A 23,519-nucleotide genomic window follows, 5' to 3' on the forward strand; every position below is an offset into this window, starting at 1 on the left:
AGCCTTTCCTCACAGGCCCCTGATCATCTTGGTGACTATTTGAGTTTTTCCAGCCATCAAGTAGTCCAACCACCTAGGCCATAATGCTCCAACATGAACACACAGATGCTCTGGAAGCAATGACCATGACAAAACATGGTATTTGCTAAAGTAATGGTTGATGGTATCTACCAGTCTCCCATCATCAACAGATCTCTTCATTTCATCCCAGAGAGCAGTGCAGTTCTAAAAGCATGATTTACCCATGGTAAAACCATACTGGCTATTCCAAATGACCTTCTCCTTCACTTGTCCAGAAAAAGCTTCAGAGGATCTGCCCCATGATTTTCCTAAGAACTAAAAGTCAGGCTGAACAGCCTATAGTTCCCTGGATAATCCTTCTTGCCCTTTTTGAAAAGGGGTGCAGCATTTGCCTTTTTCCAGTCATCATGGACCTCCCATGATCTCCATGACCTTTCAAAGATGATAGAAAGCAGCCTCACAATGACCTCAGCCAGCTCCTTCAGCATCCTTCATATGTATCCCATTGGGTCCCATGAACTTCTATGGATCAAGATTTTTCTGACTTGGCCCTCTCTCACTACCAGTAATTATTGTCGTCCTTGAACCCTGTCTCCAGGCTCAGAAGCCTCAGCCTTATCTGCACCTGCTATCACTAAATCACCCAGCTATTTCAGCAGTGAATGCCCATTTTCCTTGTTTGTTCTTTTACTGTTAGAAGGAAGACTCCGCTGTTTCACAATACTCGAAAGAATGGTGCTCAAGGCACATTTGAGGTGTTAGAAACCATGTCCTTTTTTTCAGTCATTTTTCCCTTATACAGAAGGCCTCCAATAAGAGAGAGACTGAAGGTGATACGCCCTCTATCAGCCTAGAGCTTACAGGTCAAATCAGTTTCTCTTTTCTTCTCCCCCAGAGATTCAAATTTTAGTATCCCAAGAATACATACTATTAGCTGATCTTGCAAGTTGAGTAGCTTGCCTATAGAACTATAAAAGATTTCAGCTTTTGTCCTGATGTAAAGCAGGGAAATTATAAAATCCTGAAATACTTCTTGCCCAAAATGACTCAGCAGATGATATGATAGCAATCTATATGATTAAAAACAAAACCAGGATGCTAAGAAAAGGGACATGCTGAGATGAAAGGACATTAATGAGCATCACTCTTCTGGTGGAAGCTGTCTCCATAGCTCAGAACTCATTTATATTCAAAGGATACACAGAATTATCTGTAAAGGACAAAAGAAGGATACAACACTAAAAATGAGCTTTTAATGGCTCCAAGTTTTAAATTCTAAAAAAGAGAAAAACAGAGACATGAACAAATGCTTGCTTGCTCATCCAGAGTAGCTATGTGATCCGAATCAGTAATAAAAATCTTCATGAAAGGTGAACGAGTAAGAATTTTGCATAGTTACTGTTGCTATGAAAGCCACTTACTTTATTATCCACACGTTCCACAAATTATTTCCCTTTCCTTATCACTCACAAACAGCTAATGAGGTGCTAGGAAAATGGCCTCCTTCTCTAAAAGTTTCTGAGATCGTATTTGAAAGGAAGCAGGCAGAATGATGTTTCTCAAAAAGCAGTGAGTGTTCAATAAGGAAATTGTAAGTGCCTTGAATGGGACAGAGTCACTCTGCCGATGTGTGTGAACAGCATCTGGATCCTCTGAGAGAGAGCTGGCAGCTTCATCTCCCATCTGTCCTTCTCTAAAAGTGAGAGGACGCAGCCCAAATTTACAGCATCTACTGCACCAAACTCCATCACTTATCCAACAACTTCTAATATACCTACCTATGTTTCATGCTTTGCTAGTATTAGCAACAAACAAGAAAGGTAATTGTGCAAATAGGAGAAAATAGGAGAAAAATTGGATATTCGGGAGCTACTACAGAAAGGAACCACATTCAATTCTGTGGAAGAGGAGAAGCGATTATATTCAATTGCCAAATGATAAGAAGAACCTTTCAAAGACCTGTTTGGAAAGAAAGTGGAGTATTCTTTGCAGGAAAACCTTTCCACAGTAAACACACCAATTATTATCAGATCATGTCCCCTAAAAAGAATAAAGTAGTTCTAGAGCACCCCAAAATATCTCAGAGCAGGAAGGGATTTGAGCACTAAAAAAGACAGCCACAATACCTACCCTTCAAATAAGGTTGATGCTTATTTTTGAGGAGAAGGCAAGAGGAAGCCCCCTAACCTTGTTTTTCATCAGTGACTACAACAGTAGTCCCAAGTAGTCCCATGAGATAAACCCTATAAGATTCTCAGCTTCGTTGTAAATAAGCATATATTTTCAGGTGCAACAATGTTTTCCTTTCCCAGTTTTGAGTCCAATAGCAGATTCACTGTGTTGTCCGACCGATGGTCTACAGCGCTCTCACACCAGCTCTCCAAAATGGCTAAGCTGGTCTGTGAGTGACAAAGCTCCATCAGGATAAAATCTCTGACATGAAATCACCGCTCGAGCTGATGTTAGTCCCACATAATAATTTTGTATTAGCAGATAGTGTGACACCATATAAATTTAGTAACAAGTGTGGATGAATTCACACTTAATCTGGTAGCTCTGAGATATTTTAAAGCAAGTAATAATTTTATTAAAGCAGCCTGGAATGTATGTAAACAGAAAGAAAGTGAATCTACTGCACATGTAAACAATATGATATTTATTTATGCTTCCAAATCATTGTAAGAGTCATGACTTAAATGGGCTCAATCGAAAGTATATAGCACTAGGGCTAGGTAGAGTTATAGCTACTAAATAGTAGCTGATCAGTTTTCATTTAGTGCTCCCTTTCATAACAGGAGGAACAGACTATGACTTATTAATTAGTTGAAAAAAAGATTTTTTTTAGGTTCCCCCATAAAATCTTCTCTATTATATTGTCTATCATTCTATAAACACTCTCTTATACTGTTTTATGCATTAATAATAATTCTTGTGACCAGTCATTACTTACATCTATATGCCATTAAACTCTTTGGAAGATCCATCTTGTTTTCACAAGAAAACATTTTGAAGAACTAGATTAGTAGTAGTGACTAAACTAATCCCAACTAAATTTAAAGTGACAACCCACTGAAACTTTCTCTCTTACAAACAAGATTAGGAGCCCACAAGAAAGTCTGTCTTTTCCTATTTATCACTTTGCCATTAGCTAGTAGACACTTGTTTTGGAAACTCAGTCAATTAATATGTATTTATTCAGAGTTGCTTATCCCAAAAGCTTCATTTTTCCTCCACGCTGATTTTATATCAGTTAATTTCACTACTCTTAATAGGTAACATGTTGATATTCAAGGAATATACAAGTGTAGAGTACTAATATGGCCAGGTCAAGCTACTGAAAATATTTTCTCTACTAAGATTTCTGCTGACCTCATTTGCGAGAGAGATTGGAGAAGAAAAGGGGTTTTTTTTTTTTTGTGTGTGTGTGTGTGTTGTGTTTTGTTTGGGTTTTGTTTGTTTGTTTGTTTTTTTACAAGTGGAACATGAAATAAATTTTTAAAAAATGAACAACTGGAGTGAAGGGAACTTTGGCAATTAGTATTTCCCAAGGGTCCTCATGCTGCATATTATGTACACATACCCATGCACTCTGTCTAAACTACTAAGTGTGTGTAGCTGTAACAGCAATACCTTCTAATGAAGATAGGAGGCATACTTTGTTGGTATAGTCTCTGAGATAGTTGCGAGTTGTCTTCTAAATGAAATAAGCTGTGCTAGCAGAACCCTGTACAGCAACGTTTTTATTATATCTTCTAATATCTTATACAAGCCTTAATACAAATTGCTGCATTCCTCCTCTCCCCACCAACACTGTACTCTCACAACATTTTCTAATATGAACAACTGTCCTGCCTCATGATTTCTTTTGCCTGATTCCTAGAATCAGGAAAGTATTTTTATGCCACCATTTTATTTTTTTAAATAATGTATGTACTCTATACCAGTGCTGCAGTTTTATTTCAATGGCAAATAGAACAAATGAAGGCCTTTTACATCTACAAAACCAAGGTGGCTAAGTATACTACTAGGTATATCCTCTTAGTGGTATCTAAGCACTGTACACCAGGCTTTCACGGCTTAATGAGAAGCAGAGTGTACACCTCAAGTGCATGTCTTCATAGGGTAACAACATTAGCTACTTCAGTCACCCTAATAAATTGCTAAACATATATCCTGAGGCATCATACCATGAAGCATGGTCCTACAACCCTTCAGTTGGGTCCTACAAGCAACACAGCTGTGATGCTGCACCTGGGCTAACTGCAAGCCAGCTAAGAAGGGATAGTTGTAGCCTGGACACGGCATTAAGCTGATACAGCCCTACTGCTTCGAATTCAGGTTACCCATATAATTCCCCATTGTATAATATTCTGGCCCACTTTTTAGAGTGCTGAAGACCCAGATACCTTTTTCTCTTTCGAGGGAGTTGCTCAACAATAAGCACTTCAGAAATAAGTGGCCTGAATTTTTAAGTGCCTGAAGCATCTAAAAAGTCTAATTTTAGGTTTTTATTTTTAAGTGTCTTGGGTGCTGTTTCTAGAGTTCTCCAAAAAACTTCATCCAACCCACCATGCAGACTGTTTTTTCCTACACTTGCCTTATTAATCTAGGGGTTCCCACTCAATTTCTTCACAGCAGTTCAGCACTGGAGGTGCAGGAGCCTTCCTGCCTGCTGAGCCTGCCATATGGAAGAGTTATTTCTCCCCCTCACTGACTCTCCATTTTCTGATTCATTTCATCCGAGCACACAACTTGTTCCCCATTGCCTATTCCTCTCAGTTCTTCTCTCTCTTACCTACTTTTTCCCCACTTTTAAAAAGTGCAACTGCACTCATTAAGTTTGGGAAGCATCTGAGATGCAGTCTGTGGGAAAGATGAAATGCAAAGTAAGTATCTTGCGGATAGCTCTCGAAAGTAGGAGCGGTGCTGATGAAATTTTAAAATCTCTTGGAATTACTAGGATATTCCTTCCTCATTACACATTCAACTTCGAAAGGTCCGGACCGAAAAGGTCCGAAAGGTCCGAAATCTGTGTACACATAAGGTGACACAAAAAATTAAAAAATATTCTGATGCTACAGAGTATTTAGGAACACAGTCTGTTGGACAATTGCCTGTATCTGCTCACAGTAGCTGCAACCATATACAAGCCGCTACAACTTCTTCTCCGAAGCGTCTGTGTGCAAGGTAGATGCTCACGTATCTTTGGGTCTGCAAAACAGAGTGAGATTTATATCAAGATCTCTGAAGTGCTTTCTGCATAGCCAAATCAAAAAAACCCATGTTTTTCAAATAATTTTGATTTTACTCTTTCCGTGAGTTGATAAAGTAAAGCTGGTTACACATTTCTTTATACATAATTTTAAGCTGCATGGCTATTCAATAAAATGGGCAGCCATTAACAAATCCAGCTAGGCCTTAAAGTTAAGTTTTAATAGGCAATGTGATGCTGACATTTACATTTTAAAACACAAACTGTATATATGTACATTTCTAAATATAGATGTCATGCCTCTCATATATCCAGATTTGAACTCAATTCTCATGTCTATAAAGTACTTTGAAGATCATGATAATTACTGAAAATAAGTTGTTAAGGAAAATGAGAGTAACACAAAACACAATTGGCATTTGTTTGCTCAAGCTCCATTAGTAACTACCATAAACACTGCCATTTGCCAATTTGGTCTGAGGTTAATGTAACAGAATACTAATTTTAAATCGAAAGAAGCAAAGCCAGCTGAGAGCATTAGTTTTCTAACACATTTTCTTAATCCATTTATCACAGTAATGATTAGTTCACGTTGATCTTGGACACAGATTGCTTTTAGTAGAGAACAACATGCAAACAAGGGCAAAACAAGGTAAAACCCTGTGTAATTGTATTAGGTCAGCAACAGGTCTAATATGCTTGTTTAAGCTATTTAACAGCCAACTGTACACAAAACATCACTAGAATCTGATATTTTTCTATTTTAGAGTCCCAGCCCATTGCAGGTGTGTCAGTATATTCATTCTCAGAAAGTAACAAACTATTTGATTAGACTTCGAGTATTAGAAATAATTTTTGAGGCAAGTCATAGAAAATGACTTTTAAACCAAGGGGGTGATACAGGTCATAACTTAAAGTATGCTGAAGTAAATGGGAGCTCTAAGAAGATAATTGTTGTTTCTCTCAGGTTATCAAAGCCATAGACTCAATAGCGGAACAACTCAGCCAGTACAGTAAACGTGTTCGTCTGGTATCAGTACTGTGCTGTCCAAGATTAAACCTTTCATTTTCACAATATTCAGGAACGTGTGCCATTAAACGTTTGTGAAGATACAGAGAAACTCTTGCTTCTTCAATTTGCCTGTCAGCAAAATTCAAACATTATGTAGTATGCAGTAATACTGGCTATAGCAACTTATTCCTTGTGATTTAGGCAAGTCACATAGACAAGGCTGTATGTATAACAACATAAAACCAATACATTTCCCATACTGGGTCAGTCCAGCTGGGCCACCTCGCCCAGTACTCTGTACAAGGATAACAGAAGATGATATTTAAGAAAAACATGTAAACTTGGCCACTTTCTGTGGTCTGTTCCCCTCATACTTCCCCAGGGTCTACAACTGTTGTTCACAAGTGTTAGCATCTGTTTATGGGCAAGGTGCCCATGAATGCTGTTGTCTATGGACACGCTGTCCATGTTCCAGCACGATACGCAGAGAGGCTGTGGAGTATCCATCCCTGGAGATCATCAAGACTCGGCAAGACAAAGCTTTGGCTGTTCTGCTCTAGTGTTGGCTGAAGTCCGACTTCAAACAGGACACCAGACTATATAACCTTCAGAGGTCTTTTCCAGTCAACAAGTCTGTCAAATCAAGTGCTGCACAATATTCAAACAAATAATCAAATGTATGAACAACATTCTGTTATTCCAGCACTAAGGTTAGCCCCTGAGCAACTAGTGCTCAGACCCTGTGATCACTAGAGGCTCATCTAGGTTACTAACTTTGATGGAGTTTACATTATAAGGATCTTGTAAAGGTTCCCAAAAGAAAATGCAGGTGAGTCAAATTTAACAAGTAGATAAATGCAAACCTGAGTCTGTGCTTCCATAGGCAGACTGTGTGTGTTTTGGGTGATCACAGAAGAACATTCAACTATGGTCAATTTACCAACAATATCTTTTAATCCTGAGTTAGATTAAGAACTCATTTTGATGATTGGTGGTGGACTTCTACTTCCATTATTACTCTTACGCAAAACTCCCCCATTCCATCCCCTACTTTAGGTATGAAGCAATCTTGGCATATCTTTGATATTCCTTTAAGATTATTTGGAGGAAGGAGGAGAAAAAAAGACATAGAGCAATATTTCTTAGAGAATACATTTTAAAGTAAAAAGCCACTCAAGTGCACTGATTTAACAGTGCTTTGTCAGAAAACATGATCTATACTTCAGTATAAAGTATTTATTTTAGGGTGCTATTCTCACACATGATACGATAGAATCTTCTTTAAAGAAGGATTATGCAATTTGAGATTTTTAAAGTAAAATTTTAGACCTATTCTCCAAGATGATAATGAACCCGTCAATGCCTTCACTTTGTCTCATTTTTATTTATTTTGGGGTACACAGGATTGAGTGATAATTGAAACTTCTATGAGTTTTCAGAAGGCAGTTGTGCAGCCCAATGTGAATGGAGGGCATCAAAAAATGCAAACATATACAATCATTCACAACTTAAAATACAGCCTTCATTATTAAAATGTGTAGATTGCTAATGCAGTTTCCTTCTTTAAAAACAACTGTCGTGGTTTAACTTGGCAGGCAGCCAAATACCACGCAGCCGCTCACTCACTCCCCCCCGGCACCAGTGGGACAGGGAAAGAATTGGAAGGGTAAGAGTGAGAAAAACTCGTGGGTTGAGATAAAGACAGTTTAATAGAACAGAAAAGGGAAAACAACGATAATGATAGAATATACAAAATGAGTGATGCACAATGCAATTGCTCACCACCCGCGCTGACCGATAACCAAGTAGCGATCGGTACTTCTTGGAACACGCCTACCATTCATATACTGAGCATGACGTCACATGGTACGGAATACCCCGTTGGCCAGCTGGGCCAGCTGTCCCAGCGATGCTCCCTCCCATCTTGTGCACCTGGTAGAGCATGGGAGCTGTCCTTGGACTAGGAGGGCACTTAGCAACAACTGAAAACATCAGTGTGTTATCACCATTCCCCTCATACTAAATCCAAAACACAGCACTAGGAAGAAATTTAACTCTATCCCAGCCAAAACCAGGGCAACAACATAACTTACGATGACAGCCAGCTTCAAGGGTTCAGACATAACACAGTGAAAGATGTTTAAGGCAACACCTTTTTCTTTAGCTTTTAGACAAGTTAAAGACACACAAATAGTTACCTTGGAACAGAAGAAATGATCACATTATATTGCAATAATTAAACAGCCCACAAACTCACAATTAAAATATATAACTTCTTTTTCTTAAATCTACTGACATTTTGTTTCTTCGAAGCACAGCATTAGCATCCATCCCTCTTGTTTGTACCACTCCCATTAGCACATCTGCCTCTCACAAGCGCTAATGAACCCGGCACAAACACTACGAGGCCACCCTCCACCCAGTTTTAATCAGGTGAGAAGGAAAACGTTGCCAAAGGTATCAGTCAGGCCCAGTCCCAAAATGATTTATGGGGAAGCAAGTTACGAAGCATCTTCTAGGGTGCCTAAGATGGTTTTATAAGAACCATGTAGATACTGAAATCCCAGAAGAATATTCAGGAAACCAAAATATTCAGAGAAAGATACCTAGAAACCCCCCCTAATTAATCCTTCACACTCAGCAGGCCTCCTCCCTCTCCAAACTAGAAATCCTTTCTAACCAGGAGCCTTCTAAACAATCTCTGCCAAAACTCTGATGCAATCCATTGTTAAAGGCAATTATATTCTTCCTACATCCTTCCTCCCAAAATTGCTTTTATGCTTTCTTCAATACTTGTTCTTAAGAAAAAAAAAGGCAGAAGAAAGAATTCTTGTAAACAGTGCAAGATAAATACAGCAGGTTAATTCTTCAAGGTAGTTTGGCATCAATATTAAGATACAAACATCTTAATGCTCACTGTGGACATTTGTAATCTTAGTAGCCAACTGCAATTAACCAAAAGAAATAAAACACAAATAAACAGGAAGACCTTGCCTTTTTAATAAGTGTATTTGATTTTTTCTGTGAAAGAAAACTCACCAATGGTGTAATATCTCTTCAACTCACTCCTCCGTGGATTGCGCCTTTGGGTGTTTGCGGTGTTGTTCTGTTCCTCCTCAGAAGTAGCTGTCTTAGTGGCAAGCAAAGATTTACTGGGCTGAGGTGTCTGAGCTTCAGCTGCCACTGGGTTGCATCCTGGCCCACTAATATCCACCGACTGGGACTTTTTCTTTAATCTAAAGGCAATTTCAGGCAGTAAGGTATTACTAATCATCATTCTATACCTAGATTATGTACAGAATAACAACAATATATTCATTCTACAACAATTCGTGCATGTCGCAGCAGAACACAGAACAGAAATTAGGCTTTGTATTAATTTCCCCTTTCAGCTCCTGCTAAATCAGTTACAGCACTTCCATCTCACATGTAGCTACAAATGGTAAACTGCCCTCAGATCAGCCTGCTGAGCTGCGTGAAGGATCAGTCCCTAATCTATTTCAGAGAAGATGAGCTGCCAACAATTAACCTATCATTAAGTTGCCTGGCTTAAGTTTCCACAGACGAGGGGAGCACAAAGAAATTAAGTCATTTGCATGAAGTTGCTGAAAGCCCCAAGAGAAAAGAACTGTCTTCTGAATTCAGACATAGCTCTACGACTGCGTTTCTCATTCTGCAACAGTTTCAATGTGTTGTTTCTCACCAAAACTCAAGAATCCCCCTAACCCCAGGTGCTATTTTGTGCACTGCAACAGCAGTGGACAGAGGAAAAGAAATTCTCTGTCCTGCAGAAGAAATCAGTGTTACTCAACTCGTTACTGGCATCCAGGTAGAGTACGACTTACTAACCACTATCCTCTGAGCCCGACCATCCAACCAGTTTTTTAGCCATCTAGTTGTCCACACATCCAGACATAAAATCATAACCAGTATATTGGGAGAGGCGGTGTCAAAAGCCTTGCTAAAGTCAAGGCAAATGTCATTATCGCTCTCCACTCCTCCCCAAATCTGGTCATTTTATCAGAGTTCTGTGGGACAGAGACTTAGAAAAACTCTCAAATCCTACTTCAGAGTGGTGGTGAGTACACTCCCATCACTGAATCACCATAGTTCTGCAACTCCTCTATCTCTAGCAACATAAAATAGAGGTTATTATGCTACTAGAGTTATTGAATAGAAACAAATGCTCTGTTATGATGAAGCTCACTACATACATATCGAATTTTGTCAACGCTTTTCTTAAATTAAGTCTCTATAAATGTATATAGTTGTCTACATGATTTGATCCTGGAAATAAAAGAGGTTTATGGCATTGCAGAGAGATATTGATTTGAGATGAAGGGATCATAATAATTCTGAAATTTTGAAGCAAGTGAAGTAAAATGATAAAGTTCTGTAATGCCAAAGGATAATTTTATTAGGGTAACAATTTAATACTAAGCAGCCTCCCTCTTAACTCTGTGCTTCCTTTTTTTTAAAACATTTTCTCCATGTATTGGTTGCAATTAAATAGCATGGATTCCTGCACTGAGAATGGAATCTGCTAGTTTAACAGATTAACTGATTAAATATCATAATAATAATTACTGTTATTAGTAGACTGGAAAATCTTCAGGTCATGATCAAGCTCTGGAAGATACATTAAAGTATCAAAGTGTTTGTAGAATTTTATGAATGACACTATGAAGGCGAAATTTCTATACTCATATGGGGTATTGCTAGTCCAGGGAAAGGACTAGCAGTTAGAAAGTCAGCAGTTAGAAATTAACTTCTCTATGTGGTCCAATGAGGAAGAGTACTTCCACTCTAACCTCTTCCCTAGACTGGCCCAGGGTGTCTTGTATTTGAAGCAACACTCCTCAGCTCCAATGCCTCTGCACAAACAGTTCAGGATGACAGGGACCTTTATCCCTCCCACACATAAGAAAGGCTGTACTGGGTCAAAGCAGATGTTCATCTGGACAAACATCTTGCCTCTAACAACTCCATCAATGGAAAGAGTACAGGCAGGTGCACAGTGCTACCTCCCCCAGGATATCCTTCCAGCCTCCAGCAAACTCTGGTTTACGGGTTTCCTGAGTTAGACGATGCACCTTTTTTTAGCTCTTGCAGTTACTTTTCTTGGTTTGTCCTTAGTTACTCCTGAACTCATCTAAACTTCTGATATAGGCGGCATCCTGCCTTGACGGGTTCTGGTTTAACTATGCACTGTGTTCATTTTAGCATACAGTAGCCACAGTAGCTTATTTTAATAACTTTTAAGAGTGGTGTTATGAGAAACAATGAACAACTACTACTCCATATATACCAGCTGCTTACATTAGCTCCTGCTGTTCAAAGAGCCCGTCAGATACGGGAAGAGCAACTTGTCACTGTGATAAAACTATCTTTACTTTTGAGGATCTTGGTCGATGGATCCATATATGGAGTCAGTGGGGACACCATCCAGCTTGGGATGAACTAACTGAATACTTTTATGAGCACTGATACATATAAAAATCAACATAAGACTGGGCAGGGCATCCTCTCTGAGTAAACATTGTGTGAAAAGAAAAGAAAGCTCTATTGTTTGAAATGATGCTCCAGAAACCAAGACCTTGTTTTGAGCAATTCTAGCTTTAAGCCTACAGGTGATCAAATGTATTTACCTAAAATGAAGGCTGGAATATTTCGTTGACTCATCAACAATGAAATGGTGTTCCATTATGATGTTAAATTCTGCTATGTTGTTGAATATGCCATATTTCAGGTGACATAAAAAGTCTCTATAATTCCTTACCACTTGAAATCTTTGAAGGTTTAAAGAATGACTTTTGGGAAGAAAATCACTAGTTTTCAAGAAGTAATGCTCTACCTCAGACCAAAGCTTCCACTGTGATTACAATGTCTTGCTTCTGTGTTGTGCAAAATAGTTTTGGGCAAAGAAGCTACGAAGTGTTCAGTACCTCCATAATCTCAAACCAAGGCAAGTGAGGCCTAAAGATCGGTAAGTGTACATATGTCCTGCATTATGCATTTCTATGCTCTGCCCCAGAGGAAGACAGACAGCAGGTGAGTTGAAATAAATTATACAAATTCAAAAATACCATTATTACTTATCTTCTCAACTATGTTATGACCACATTCTTTGCCACCAAGGCTGTCTGCAGGACAGTCCAATTAATAAAGCTGTGAATTACAATGTGGAGGTAGCTAATAAAATAGCTTGCTGCACTGCGAGGAATACCAGATTGTTGTTACAAATATACTGTGTCTATTCTTCTAGAATCACATAGGAATAAAGGGATAATACCTGTCATCTGAGCAGTAAAAATGTCACATGGCCTTTTTCAGGTGACTAATGATTAATAAAAGACTCGGTTGAAATGCCTATGGCAAGTTAATGTCCAAAAAGTTATCTACTTGTGCAATCCAGAATAATTCAAATGTAAGACTTCCAGAGTCATAAGTACTCAAGTACAAAAATTAAAGAACAGGGGCATGAAAGACAAGCAACTGCACATAATATTGTCAAACTGTTCTTGAGAGACCATGGTGACAGTGCTTTTGCTGCCAGGAAAGACAGAAAGATACAGGTCTGAATTAATCCAGACTCTGCGATAACAGGGTCAGCTGAATAGGACACAGGTTCAAGTAAGGACACAACTTCATAGGAATGACCTGACAAAAACAAGCAACTTACTCAAATGCATCTTCCTTCAGCCCACTTGAACTGTATATTGATACAGTCATGGCTCGCAAATAGTTTGAAAAGACACTGCAGCCTTTGAACTGCATCTTCACTAGACCACCATGTCTTGCCTGAGTTCTGTGCATGTTTTGAAGCCAAGAGAATGAATTCATTGTAAGCCTGACCCTTTTCCAGCACCTTGCTTTATTACTAGCTTTGTGTTGCGTTTGGTTTTGGTTTTTTATATTAAAGCTACGCAGTTGGGCTGAAATAAGATTTATTCTTTGACAGAAAGGAATCAGAACGTGAAATGCCTCGGGATCACATTCCTGGTTCTTGCTTTGTTTCAGGCTGTCTGCTTGTAGAAAGGTAAATAAAAGATACAAGAAATACTGTGGCAAATCTTTTTTATTTTTTACTCTATGTATTCTGTAGCAGCCTTCAACTAACTTTTCAACAACACAGGTCTTTCAATATTGCCTGTTGTGACCCAAAATGACCAGACAGCTGGCAGACAGCATGCCAGCAAGGATTTCAAAGTCAGCACTGCACTAGTCAGGCTTGGAAATGCGTATCTGATAGCAAGGACAAAGTCCTAACTTGCCTGAGATCTGAAGCACAAGGGGCAAAAATTTCTTTTTCTGCAGTTATCCTTAAATTACAGGAGTTCAAGGGGAGGGAAAACTATGCCACAAAAAAAGGAAAACCTGCAGCCTTTGAGAGGTGTCACTACTGTTGTCTTCTGGCTATTGGCGGCTTCTGTGAAATATGGTTGTACTCTCATTTGGGTGCTAAAACAGACAGGCACCTTCACAGCAAAAGCAGTACGTTCCGAGGGGAGGCTAACATGGAATGACTATGAAGGCCCAATTGTTGACAATTAATTGAGACAACCCATCCCGGGTCGAAGTTCAAGCAGGGCCAGAGGAGAGGTTACTCAGCTGCTGCTGACTGGATCTGGAAATGCCGCGTTTGTTTGCAACATGGCTGAGCAGCACCTCGGTTTTAGACAACCCTGTCAAACACACATTTCACACACCTGTTTGTGTAATTCAATTGCACTATTGCTAATAACCCATTAAACATCCATTTGCTCCATTTATATCTCGCTGTATTTTCCTAGAGCAGATGTCTCGCACCCCAGTAACTCCAGCCGTCTAGACCTCCTACGCAGTCACTCCTTGGTGCCTCTAACCTACCGGACAGAGGCACAAAGCCCAAATCTGCCTCTCAGCATCCTGCCCGTTACCGACCGCAGAGGATTTGCTCATTTAGCTAACCCAGGAGGAATGTGCGTCTCCAAGCTGTGTGATAATCACATACCTGTAGGTAGACACACTACCTACTGACTACATTTTCAGCTTGCCCTTTATTTCTCTTTCCATCCTCTGCATACAACTGCAAAGTTTTCTACTGCATCTTAGAAACAGCCTAACAGATGGCTCCAGCTTCTACCTCCTCCTGACCAGTTGGCACCCTGTGCTCCCCAGCAGCACCTCCCAGGAATGGGTCACTTTGAACAGATTCTTACTATTCCCCTCAAAAAGAAAACGCGGTCTCGTGGTCGGGTGTTTGGGCGTCGACCACCCAGTGCTCTGGGCAGTCCATACATATGGGAAATCCTGAAATCCTGGGGCGAGTGAATTCCCTGGGAGGTCTGCTATAGATTTTAAGAGCATCAGGATTTCGTCCCTGGCATTCACTATCAAAAACCTATTCCGTTCCTAATACAATCCATGCACTTTTTCATGTTATAATTGCAAACTGAATTTTTGTAAAGCAGCATGGAAAAAAAATATGGCATTATTCTCTAAACAGATCTTGAAAGCACCTAAAACAAGCATGGCTGGCAGTCCAGTCTGAAAGAAAAGGGGAAAAAAAAGCATTTAAACCATTTATGGTGGAAATAAACAAGCATACGAAGCATCCCAGGGACTGGGAATCTGTACAATTCGATCTTTGTGAATTTCTAAGTAAAAATCCCTTACTGCAACAAAGATTTGGAGGAAAGCCTAGCTCATTCTTATCTACTGAACACAAAAAAATTCCCTGCACCCCTTGTGACTATTGCAGAGATTTTACTACACGATTAATAGGAGAAGCAAAATCATTCATTTGAAGAGTAATGCTTGTTCTTCAGAGATGCATTTCGTATTTTTGAATGCCCAGAAGAGCTGGTTATGAATTTGAGTTCTTTGTAGCAAGAAACATGATTTAAACCCATGTCGACAGTCAGGATTTATCTGATTCTGGAAAAAAGTAAACTACTTCTGTTTTCAACACAGCACTGCAAAGGTCTGACAACTTAAACACAGGAGAAGGCCTAACCCCCCCCAATGTCTGCACAGACTAGCCCCAAAACCAGTTACTTTATTCCCCTATGGATACACCGTCCCCTCCAGCCTCCACACAAATCTGCATTTGCACATGGCCGGCATTTTTTGGCTGCTGTGGCAATTCGGAGGGATCCAGTAAAAGGCTTGTGGTCTGCGGTCAGGCTCCATTTACTGCCTGAGGCTCCTTCTGCACACTTGCAGCGTGAAGCAATGCCATGGAGGGCTGCTGGAAAATCTTTTTTTTGATGCTCCTGAATACCACTTGCAGCTCTGGCCATCCCCTCCCAAAAAGAAGATAGCAGGATTAGACTGATACAGACAAAAACCACCCATGATGACGATGAGTCGGTTCCTCATGGGTGAGACGAAACACACTGCGGGAAGGAGCTGCCAGCGGAGCTGCTGGCGGGGGACCAGCGCAGGGACCTCTACAGCCATCAGCCATGGGAGTGGCAAATGGCTTTTCACCACGGGAGATTTAAGAAGCACCAAATGAAGGCAAGCAACAAGCTTGAAATAAACACAGTGAAGTACTTTGAACAGTATATAATTGCATGATGGAAATAATTGTGCAGGCTAGGACTATTGCTCGCTACAAAAACGAATGACACGAGTTAGACAGAAAACATGATGCATGCAGGTACTTCAGCTCACAAATTCCTTGCGCCAAAGATTGCTGGAAGGTGGAGGGGTTTCACAGGGAAAGAGCCACTCCATACATGCTGTGTCTCTCCTATTATCCCAAAGTATCCACTACCGCGTAAGTACTGCACACAACCGAGTGCAACATACCTGCAATTCAAACCTGAATTGGTCATTACGAATTGCAGAGGGAAACAAAACCAACCACCACAAAGCAGCTAGAAAATACGACACCGCTGAAGTAGATACCTGTCAGTAAACAAACAAACAAAAAACCCCACAGAAAAGCCCTTCAAAATGTTACTTTACGTGTTGGTCATGCAGCAGAGTTTTCTGGTAATGCAAGCAGCTTATGAGATCATGTGATGGCAGAGAACAAGAACAAGATGACCTTCACGCAGGTGGCGTTATGAAAGGATTAGGAATGAATTCACACCTTACAGCCCAAAAAAATTCAAAGCGGCAGGTATGTATCAACAACTCAACATTCAGCCTAGCTTCAGGAAAGAAAACAGTGCTGGCACAAAAGCTATGTGCAAAAAAATAGTGGCATTTCAACATCATTCAACTCTATACCCCCCAGGATATGTATTTGAGCATGTAGAGCAAGCATATAAAACACTCTTTTTTGTTCGTTTACACACGCTGTCAAAAATTACCCTGCAAATTAAAGATACAGCAGTTGTTAATTGTTAGAGTACCAGAAAGCAAACCAAAACCACCCTCTCCCCACTTCCCAGTCATTCTTATGGAAGTGGTGCTAGCACATGCAGAAAAACTGCCACCACCCCCATTCTGTAAAAAAAGAAATGCCAAACCAGAAGTTTCTGCCAGGCTTCAGGGGAAAAGATGAGGAGTACCTAACTGATTGAAAAATTGGTTTTGTGATGTGTGGAATAGGCAACCCAACCCACACCCTCTTGACAAAACTCTACAGACAACACTGGCACCTCATGTGTTTCAAGGGCACACCACAGAATAAAGACTTATGAAAATGAACACAAACCTTGTGATTATTCCTGGGAGCATGACAGCACTGCTACAGGTAAACCCTTGGAGGACCATTTACAGAAGACATATAGATTGGTTGCTGCCAGGTTACATCCATGAACTCCAAGCGGGAGAATCCAGAATCCACTTGTGGTTCAAGTGTGACAAGGCATTCTCACTGCCTGGGAGAGAAGCGTTAGTGAGTCCGCGGGCAAAGGAGTCAAAGTGCTCTACACACCAGAGATGGGCCTGGAGATGTACATTCGCAGGAGGATGAGGCATGGCAGAAGTGGGGAGGGCAGTGATGATGATGATGATGATGGAGAGGAAGATGGCAGCAGTCACGCTAAATACATGATGTAACTAACTCGGATAGTCACAGCATATACAAGTCATTCTTTTTTTCCTGCCTAAGCTTTTGTAAGGATTAAGAGCTCAAGATCATATGGCTTCGCCATGGCTGTATAATATTTTACAGCTGCTTTACATGGTGGAAATAATATGTTCTGCAAGTAGGGTGTGTTTTTTGTCAGGGATGAGAATTTCTTGATCTTTTCTTGCAGGATTTTGAGAGGGTGGGTTGCAATACTCTACTATTTGCTGACAGTTATCTTGATTCCGGACATGTTTTAGAAGAGATGTGTAAAGTAAATTACTATTTTGAATCTTGCTATTTTGTTAATAGCTGCTATACTGTTATTTAAATAACTCCCACTAGTTCCATTTTCACAGAAGCTCTTCCAATGCTTTATGCAAATCCACTTTAGTACAATTTGCATGGGTCTTGAAATTTCCAGCTCTGTCATATTCAGCACAGAAAAATTTTGCATAATTGTTTTAAAGTGACGATAATTTCTATTTCATTCTTATTTGTCTCATTAATGCTGCCGCATTGTATCTAATGCAACTTTATTTATAAGGATGGATTCAAATTGTCCAAACTATTTTAAGGTTGTATCACTAAGGAAAGTCTTTACTTCACCTGATTAGAAGGAGCTATTTCTGAAATCTCCTTATTATCGGCTATGCAACTAGCACCTAGATCCCATTCCCCTGAAAATTACTGTGAGATTTTCACACAACCTGTATTATGCAGGACCACATCCTATATTACCATCTTCTCTCTCCCAAGCACTAAATTCAGAGTTTTCAAAGGCAGGTGTAGCCGGAGGTCTGGGAGCTGCATGGCATACCCTGAGACATACGGAATACCTCATGTACAGTGAAGCCATATAAACTCGTAGCATTTTTCCATATAAATAACTTTGTTATAATAGCAATTATTTTCTGTGCTAACTGCAAGTAATGTACACATCAACAACGCTGTTTTATCCATAGCCTTTAATTTAGGCAATTGCATTTTCATTTCTGACTCCAACCCTAGGCTTGACTGTTTTCTGAGTTGTTTACAAGTCAGCTGCAACATCCCTGGGCACTTAATGTTCCTGAAATTGCTACAGTAGATGCAATCATAACACGCACACATTTACGTAGTCAAATTTGGAAGCAAAAGGGCCTTTTAACTTCTCAAAGAGATGGCAGAGGAGGTTGGAAGTTACAATGCTCTTACAGGACACAGAGATTTGTGTTCTAGTTCTACCATCTCAACAAATAAGCATCAGCACAGCAGGCAACCGCTGCTCAGGTCTGAAGAACATGCTGTGGATATGCTTGTCCTAATATATGGAAATGCAAATCTGCACATTCTTTTGCCTTGCCTAGTAGCTCATACAACTTGAAATGTACACAGTGAAACAACTTAAAGACTTCTTTCAAAATATAAAACCAATTTATACATCATTATTATCTTTATTCCACAAGACGTACATGGGATAAGACATTCTGATCTCATCATTGAAAATTCAGTGAGTTTTAAAGGTATTTTGTAAAAGGGGAAAAGAGAATAAATAGTGAGCGAGATCCAGCCAGGAGCATCTCTTTGTGCAACAGCTGGAGTGCCTCCAGGCAAGGGGGGACCTTCCAGTCTGGCCTTCCTCCTGCTGCTGGGCAGCCTGCCCTGTCACGCCCTGACATGCCACTGTCACGTTACACAGTGCTGCTTGGCAGCCGCGAATGCCAGTCCTGGGACCAGAGCTCCTGCAAGCAAGAAAGCCTCCATCCAGTCTGAGCATTAAGACACACCGCAGAGAGTGCAAAGACCACGCTCTGCGACCTGCCACCAGACCATGGGGCTGGGGATTGACCCATGCTGCCATGGGTCAATCCAGGGCAGCAGAAGAAACAAATCTTACAGGTGATCATCCAAACTCTCCTCATGCTCCTTCCCAAATGGAGCCTCCCCTCCTCTTCCTAGAGCCATGAGGCTCATCCTCACACTGAGGTTCGAAGTGCCCTTTGGGCAAAGTTATGTGCTTCCTACCAGGCATGGGGGCTATGGGGCAGCACTGTGAAAGCCATGATTGCTGTTTCACTTTTCTAAGAACCAGAGTGCATTACACAGATGTTAGAACTGAAAAACTAATACCGAGGAGTCTTTGGAAGCACCCACCTGTCTTCATTGAATACAGGTCAGTAACAAGACTGGACAAAGGCTAGCAACTTAAACTGTAAGCCAAACAGACAACTAAGTTATCCAATTTGTACAAATACCCTGTCTTCATACTTTTGCAATATAGGTTAGCCTTGAAACGAAGATTACATAGATTTGCAACATGTGCATAATATATTCTTCTGTAAGTCCTCACAGGACAAAAAGCAACTGTCATAAAATGAAGCAATTAGCACCTACTCACAAAGCGCAGACTCTCATTATGGTGAAGAGAGAGACAGAAGCTGTTCCTTGAGGAGACCAAAACATCTAGCATTTCTCCTTGCTAGGAACATAAATTGGTTCTCAGAGTGCTTTGCAGGATATAATAATATCAGATAAATCTCTGTGAAAGCACACAAATTGTCAAAGGCAAGTTAGAAACTAGGCAAAATAAGAAATCTTTCATCATCATAGCCAAAGGAGAAATGAGTTTTTGCCTTTCAACTCATGCATAACTCAAGTATTTTGAATAGTAAGTGTAATTTTAGCATTTTAAAGAATTGTGCAGAAAATGTATAGATTGTATAAAATGAGCTTTATATTGGTTGGCTTTTTTGACTATTATTTGATATATACACCACACCCTCCACTGAAAACATGTTCATCCAAGCTACTTTTTCTTGAGGGAGTTTCACTGGGCACTAGCCACGCAGGTTTGAAAAAGTGCTTGTCTTGTTCTTTTTGCATTTCTGATTCGTGAATCAGGTTAGCCAAGCTTATACCAGATGGGAGAGAAACATCTTCAAAGATCCAGGAATATTTTGTACGTAAACAAGACAAAGTTATCCTCCTACCCTTCTGGCAAGAGACCCTCCTGCTCTAAGTATTCAGCTCCGACCAATCCCGACCAGCTTTCTCTTTTCACCCGGGGTCAGTAACATGGCAAAGCAGTTACCGCATTTCCTCCAGAGCTCCAAGAACAGCCCAGAGGGCTGGCATCCCCAGCCAGCCCATACTCTATTCACTCGGATGCTGCAGCCACACAGTAGATAGAGATCCAGAGCCTCGTTAAGGTCCCATCAGATGCAATTAGAAAATGGGAAGTCTGTTAATTGCACCTATTGAGAAAACGCTCTCGAGCATGTATGTTTTCATGTCTTGTCATCCCAAAAAGTAAGCAATGCCACTTGATAAGCTGATTAATAACAGGTTGTACTAAGAGAATATATATATATATATATATAAAGGAAAAACATATATCTGAACAGATAGGTTGTGAAATAGTGCCTACTTATTTAAAAACAAACAGAAAACCCACACAACTATTTTGTTTCTCAGCTCTGTGGTAGTAGGAGGAACATTTTTAACAACTTTTTACTTTGTGCCCACAAGAGTGTAAAGGTTGTAAAGACATTTCTTTACATCTTCACCCTCCGAGCACAGCCCACAAGCACTGATGATACACCGCCTTGGTCGCAGAAGGGATCGTGCACCAGGGGAAGCTTGGTTGGACAGAGCAGGAGGAGCCGCAGCAGCGAGAACCAGGGCATGAGCGTCCCCAAGAGAGAATGAAGTGCCTCAGGCAAGCACAGAGATTATGTTCAATCCGAACCCAAGCAAACGTATTCTGGGGACAACAAACTATGATAAAAAAAGGAAAAAGAAAACCCTTCAAGAACATGAAAGTTTTTTACATTATGAGAATGTTTGAGATTTCAACAGTAATTTCAACATCCCCTAACATTGGGGACAGAAAATAAATGTGACGTGATCACAGTGAAAATTCCCACTCTCAGTAAATTCTAGGCCTGCAGAGCTGCAAGCAGGAGGCACTGCTGGTATCTATCCTAAACTAAGCATTTTTTTTTTGTGTGGACACTGGCTCGCAATGGACAATGCCTATGGACTTCATCAGGGCCATGAAGGATCTCTTCACTCCCATCAGTGCAGTTTTCTCCTCGCCTTAGCTTTCATTTTAAACTAAGAATTATGACAGCCAATTTCTCTTTTCAAGTTTCCTTACAAATGAAATTTCCTCTTGTCTCTTCAGATGACTTAGTCCTGGGTCCTTTCAGGTTCTCCCCTGTAATCCTGTTTTCTGCTTCTGTTATCAAGCCACTGTGCTTTGATGACCCAGTGATCAAAGCATATCGCTGGCTGCTGGAAGCCCCCAGAGATTTAGATAGCAGATTTCCACTATTTTAAAATATCTATCTTTAATAAAAGTGTCACCATTCATTTTGGTTTCTCCCATTTACTGAACATAAGGCACCGCTAAACTACACACGATGTTGCCACCACCAGATCTCCTGCTGGACAAGGCAGCAAGTGCCCTGAACGCCATGACCGTGCACAGTGTCAGGACTGCGGGCTGCTGGGGGTAGCACCGGCATCCACGTGCCCTGAGCTTCAAGCAGACAGGGTGGGCGTTCCACTTACAACTGTGACAGACAAAATAAATACGTAGTCCAGTACTTAGATAGTTCAAGATTTATATAAAGATGTAGGACTCAAAAAAGTGTATTTTTAAAAAGATTTACACATTTTTAAGTATTTAAATAATAAAAGATATTTTTCAATCTTTCCTATCATAAAAATATATACCCTGTTTCTACACCACATAGGAAAACTTTAACATTAGGAAAGGAAATTGCCAAAGAAAGGAAGGGACTCTCTTACTCTATATCCATAGTAATGATATCAATAAATATCGAAAAAGTTTTTTAAAATACAGCAAAGTTCATTTTGTTAGATACAGACTGAAGGCTTCATTTTTAAGGGTGTTTAATAAACCCACCTTGACATCAAGTACTGCAGTTATCAAGTTTGTCGGTATTTTCTCAGAAGCTGAACTTTATTCTGATAGGTGTTGCCAGTCAATTAAATTAAAATAGAGAGCAGCATGATTAAGTGCGTTACTGCTCAGTCTTTAATAAACCAGCTGTGTATTTCTGAGTCTCTCCCAGGTTCCCAACAGTGGCCCTGATTCAGTGGCGTCCTTAGGTCCTTGCCTGATGCTGAGACCAGCAGCAGGATGGCTCAGTGGTCTGCATCCTGGGAAGGCGGTGACCACTAATGCACAGCACGGCTTATCAACAGATACTGTCCATCTTTTTTTTTTTTTCTGCATGTGCAGTGTAAATCTCTAGCTCTCAATTTGAATGTTAATAGTAAAAAGAAAGATTAGATTTGCAGGAGTTAAGGTACCTGGACTCTTTTCAGCATCCTAGTATGGCAGAACCATATTTCCTGAGGCGGGTAACAGCTCACCAAGCACCAGTAGTCTCAGTAGGTACATGTACGTGTTGAGATTCAAGAGGAGAGAGCTAGCATCCTTCTGTAGAGTTATCTACCAAGCTGCTACACCGTAAAAACACTTAAAGAGCAAACCTCTTTATTTATGTTGCAGAGCATCTAGAAGCCTTGTGACAAAATGCATTAATAAACATGATGTAGTTGACGCCTGAGAGGCAGGTAAGTGCCCAGGATGGTACAAACCTGTTCAGATCCTCGCCTTAAGGCTCAGCTCCTAAGTAAAACATTCCTGCGTAATACCAAAGCAAAGCAATCCCACTCAGCTTTTTCCTCACTTTCTTTCAGGATGCATCTTGTGTCTGTGCTCCTATGCTTGAACAAACTCTCTTGGGCCAGCAGTGTTTGAGCCGTTGTCTTAAGTAATGAGGCTCTCTTGTCATGGGCATGAGGAGGATCTCTGGGACCACAGCTCCTGGCTCTGCACATTGCAGCAAGCACAGGTGTTTTATTCCTTTCTTCTCAGAGATTTATGGATGGGCTGCCTGACCTTTAAGGACAGTTACCAGTACAACCTTGATGGATCAAGCAGGCAGGAATGCACTGCCAGCAAGAAGTTAAGTGGAGATGCCAAGAGGGCAGTCCTCACAAACGCTGCAGTGACATTGCAACAGTATGAAAGAGATCGTTAAATTTTATCCGCAGATTGGGTATCTTCTTAACTTTTCAGCTGCAGATGGGGGAGGGACACTGGGTGAGAGAAAGGAAAAACAGGAAGGTAGGGGAAGAATAGCAGCACTCCCGGGCAGCCACCTGTGCTTCTGCGGTGGCAGTGACGGCTGTCAGCCTCTGCTGCTTGGGCTGCAGCTCGCGCCCAGATACACTATGAAGAG

General features: G+C 40.6%; 1 protein-coding gene across 1 annotated transcript in view; it reads right to left on the bottom strand.

Annotated features, from left to right (window-relative positions):
* Positions 1 to 23,519, bottom strand: part of OXR1 (oxidation resistance 1) — a 293,610-nt gene that overhangs the window by 134,215 nt on the left and 135,876 nt on the right. The window contains exon 3 of the mRNA XM_075141283.1: positions 9,285 to 9,481. Within this exon, the coding sequence (XP_074997384.1) occupies positions 9,285 to 9,481 (197 nt within the window). The remainder of the gene's footprint in view (positions 1 to 9,284; positions 9,482 to 23,519) is intronic.

Source organism: Calonectris borealis, chromosome 2, assembly GCF_964195595.1.
Source record: "Calonectris borealis chromosome 2, bCalBor7.hap1.2, whole genome shotgun sequence".
Lineage (NCBI taxonomy): Eukaryota > Metazoa > Chordata > Aves > Procellariiformes > Procellariidae > Calonectris > Calonectris borealis.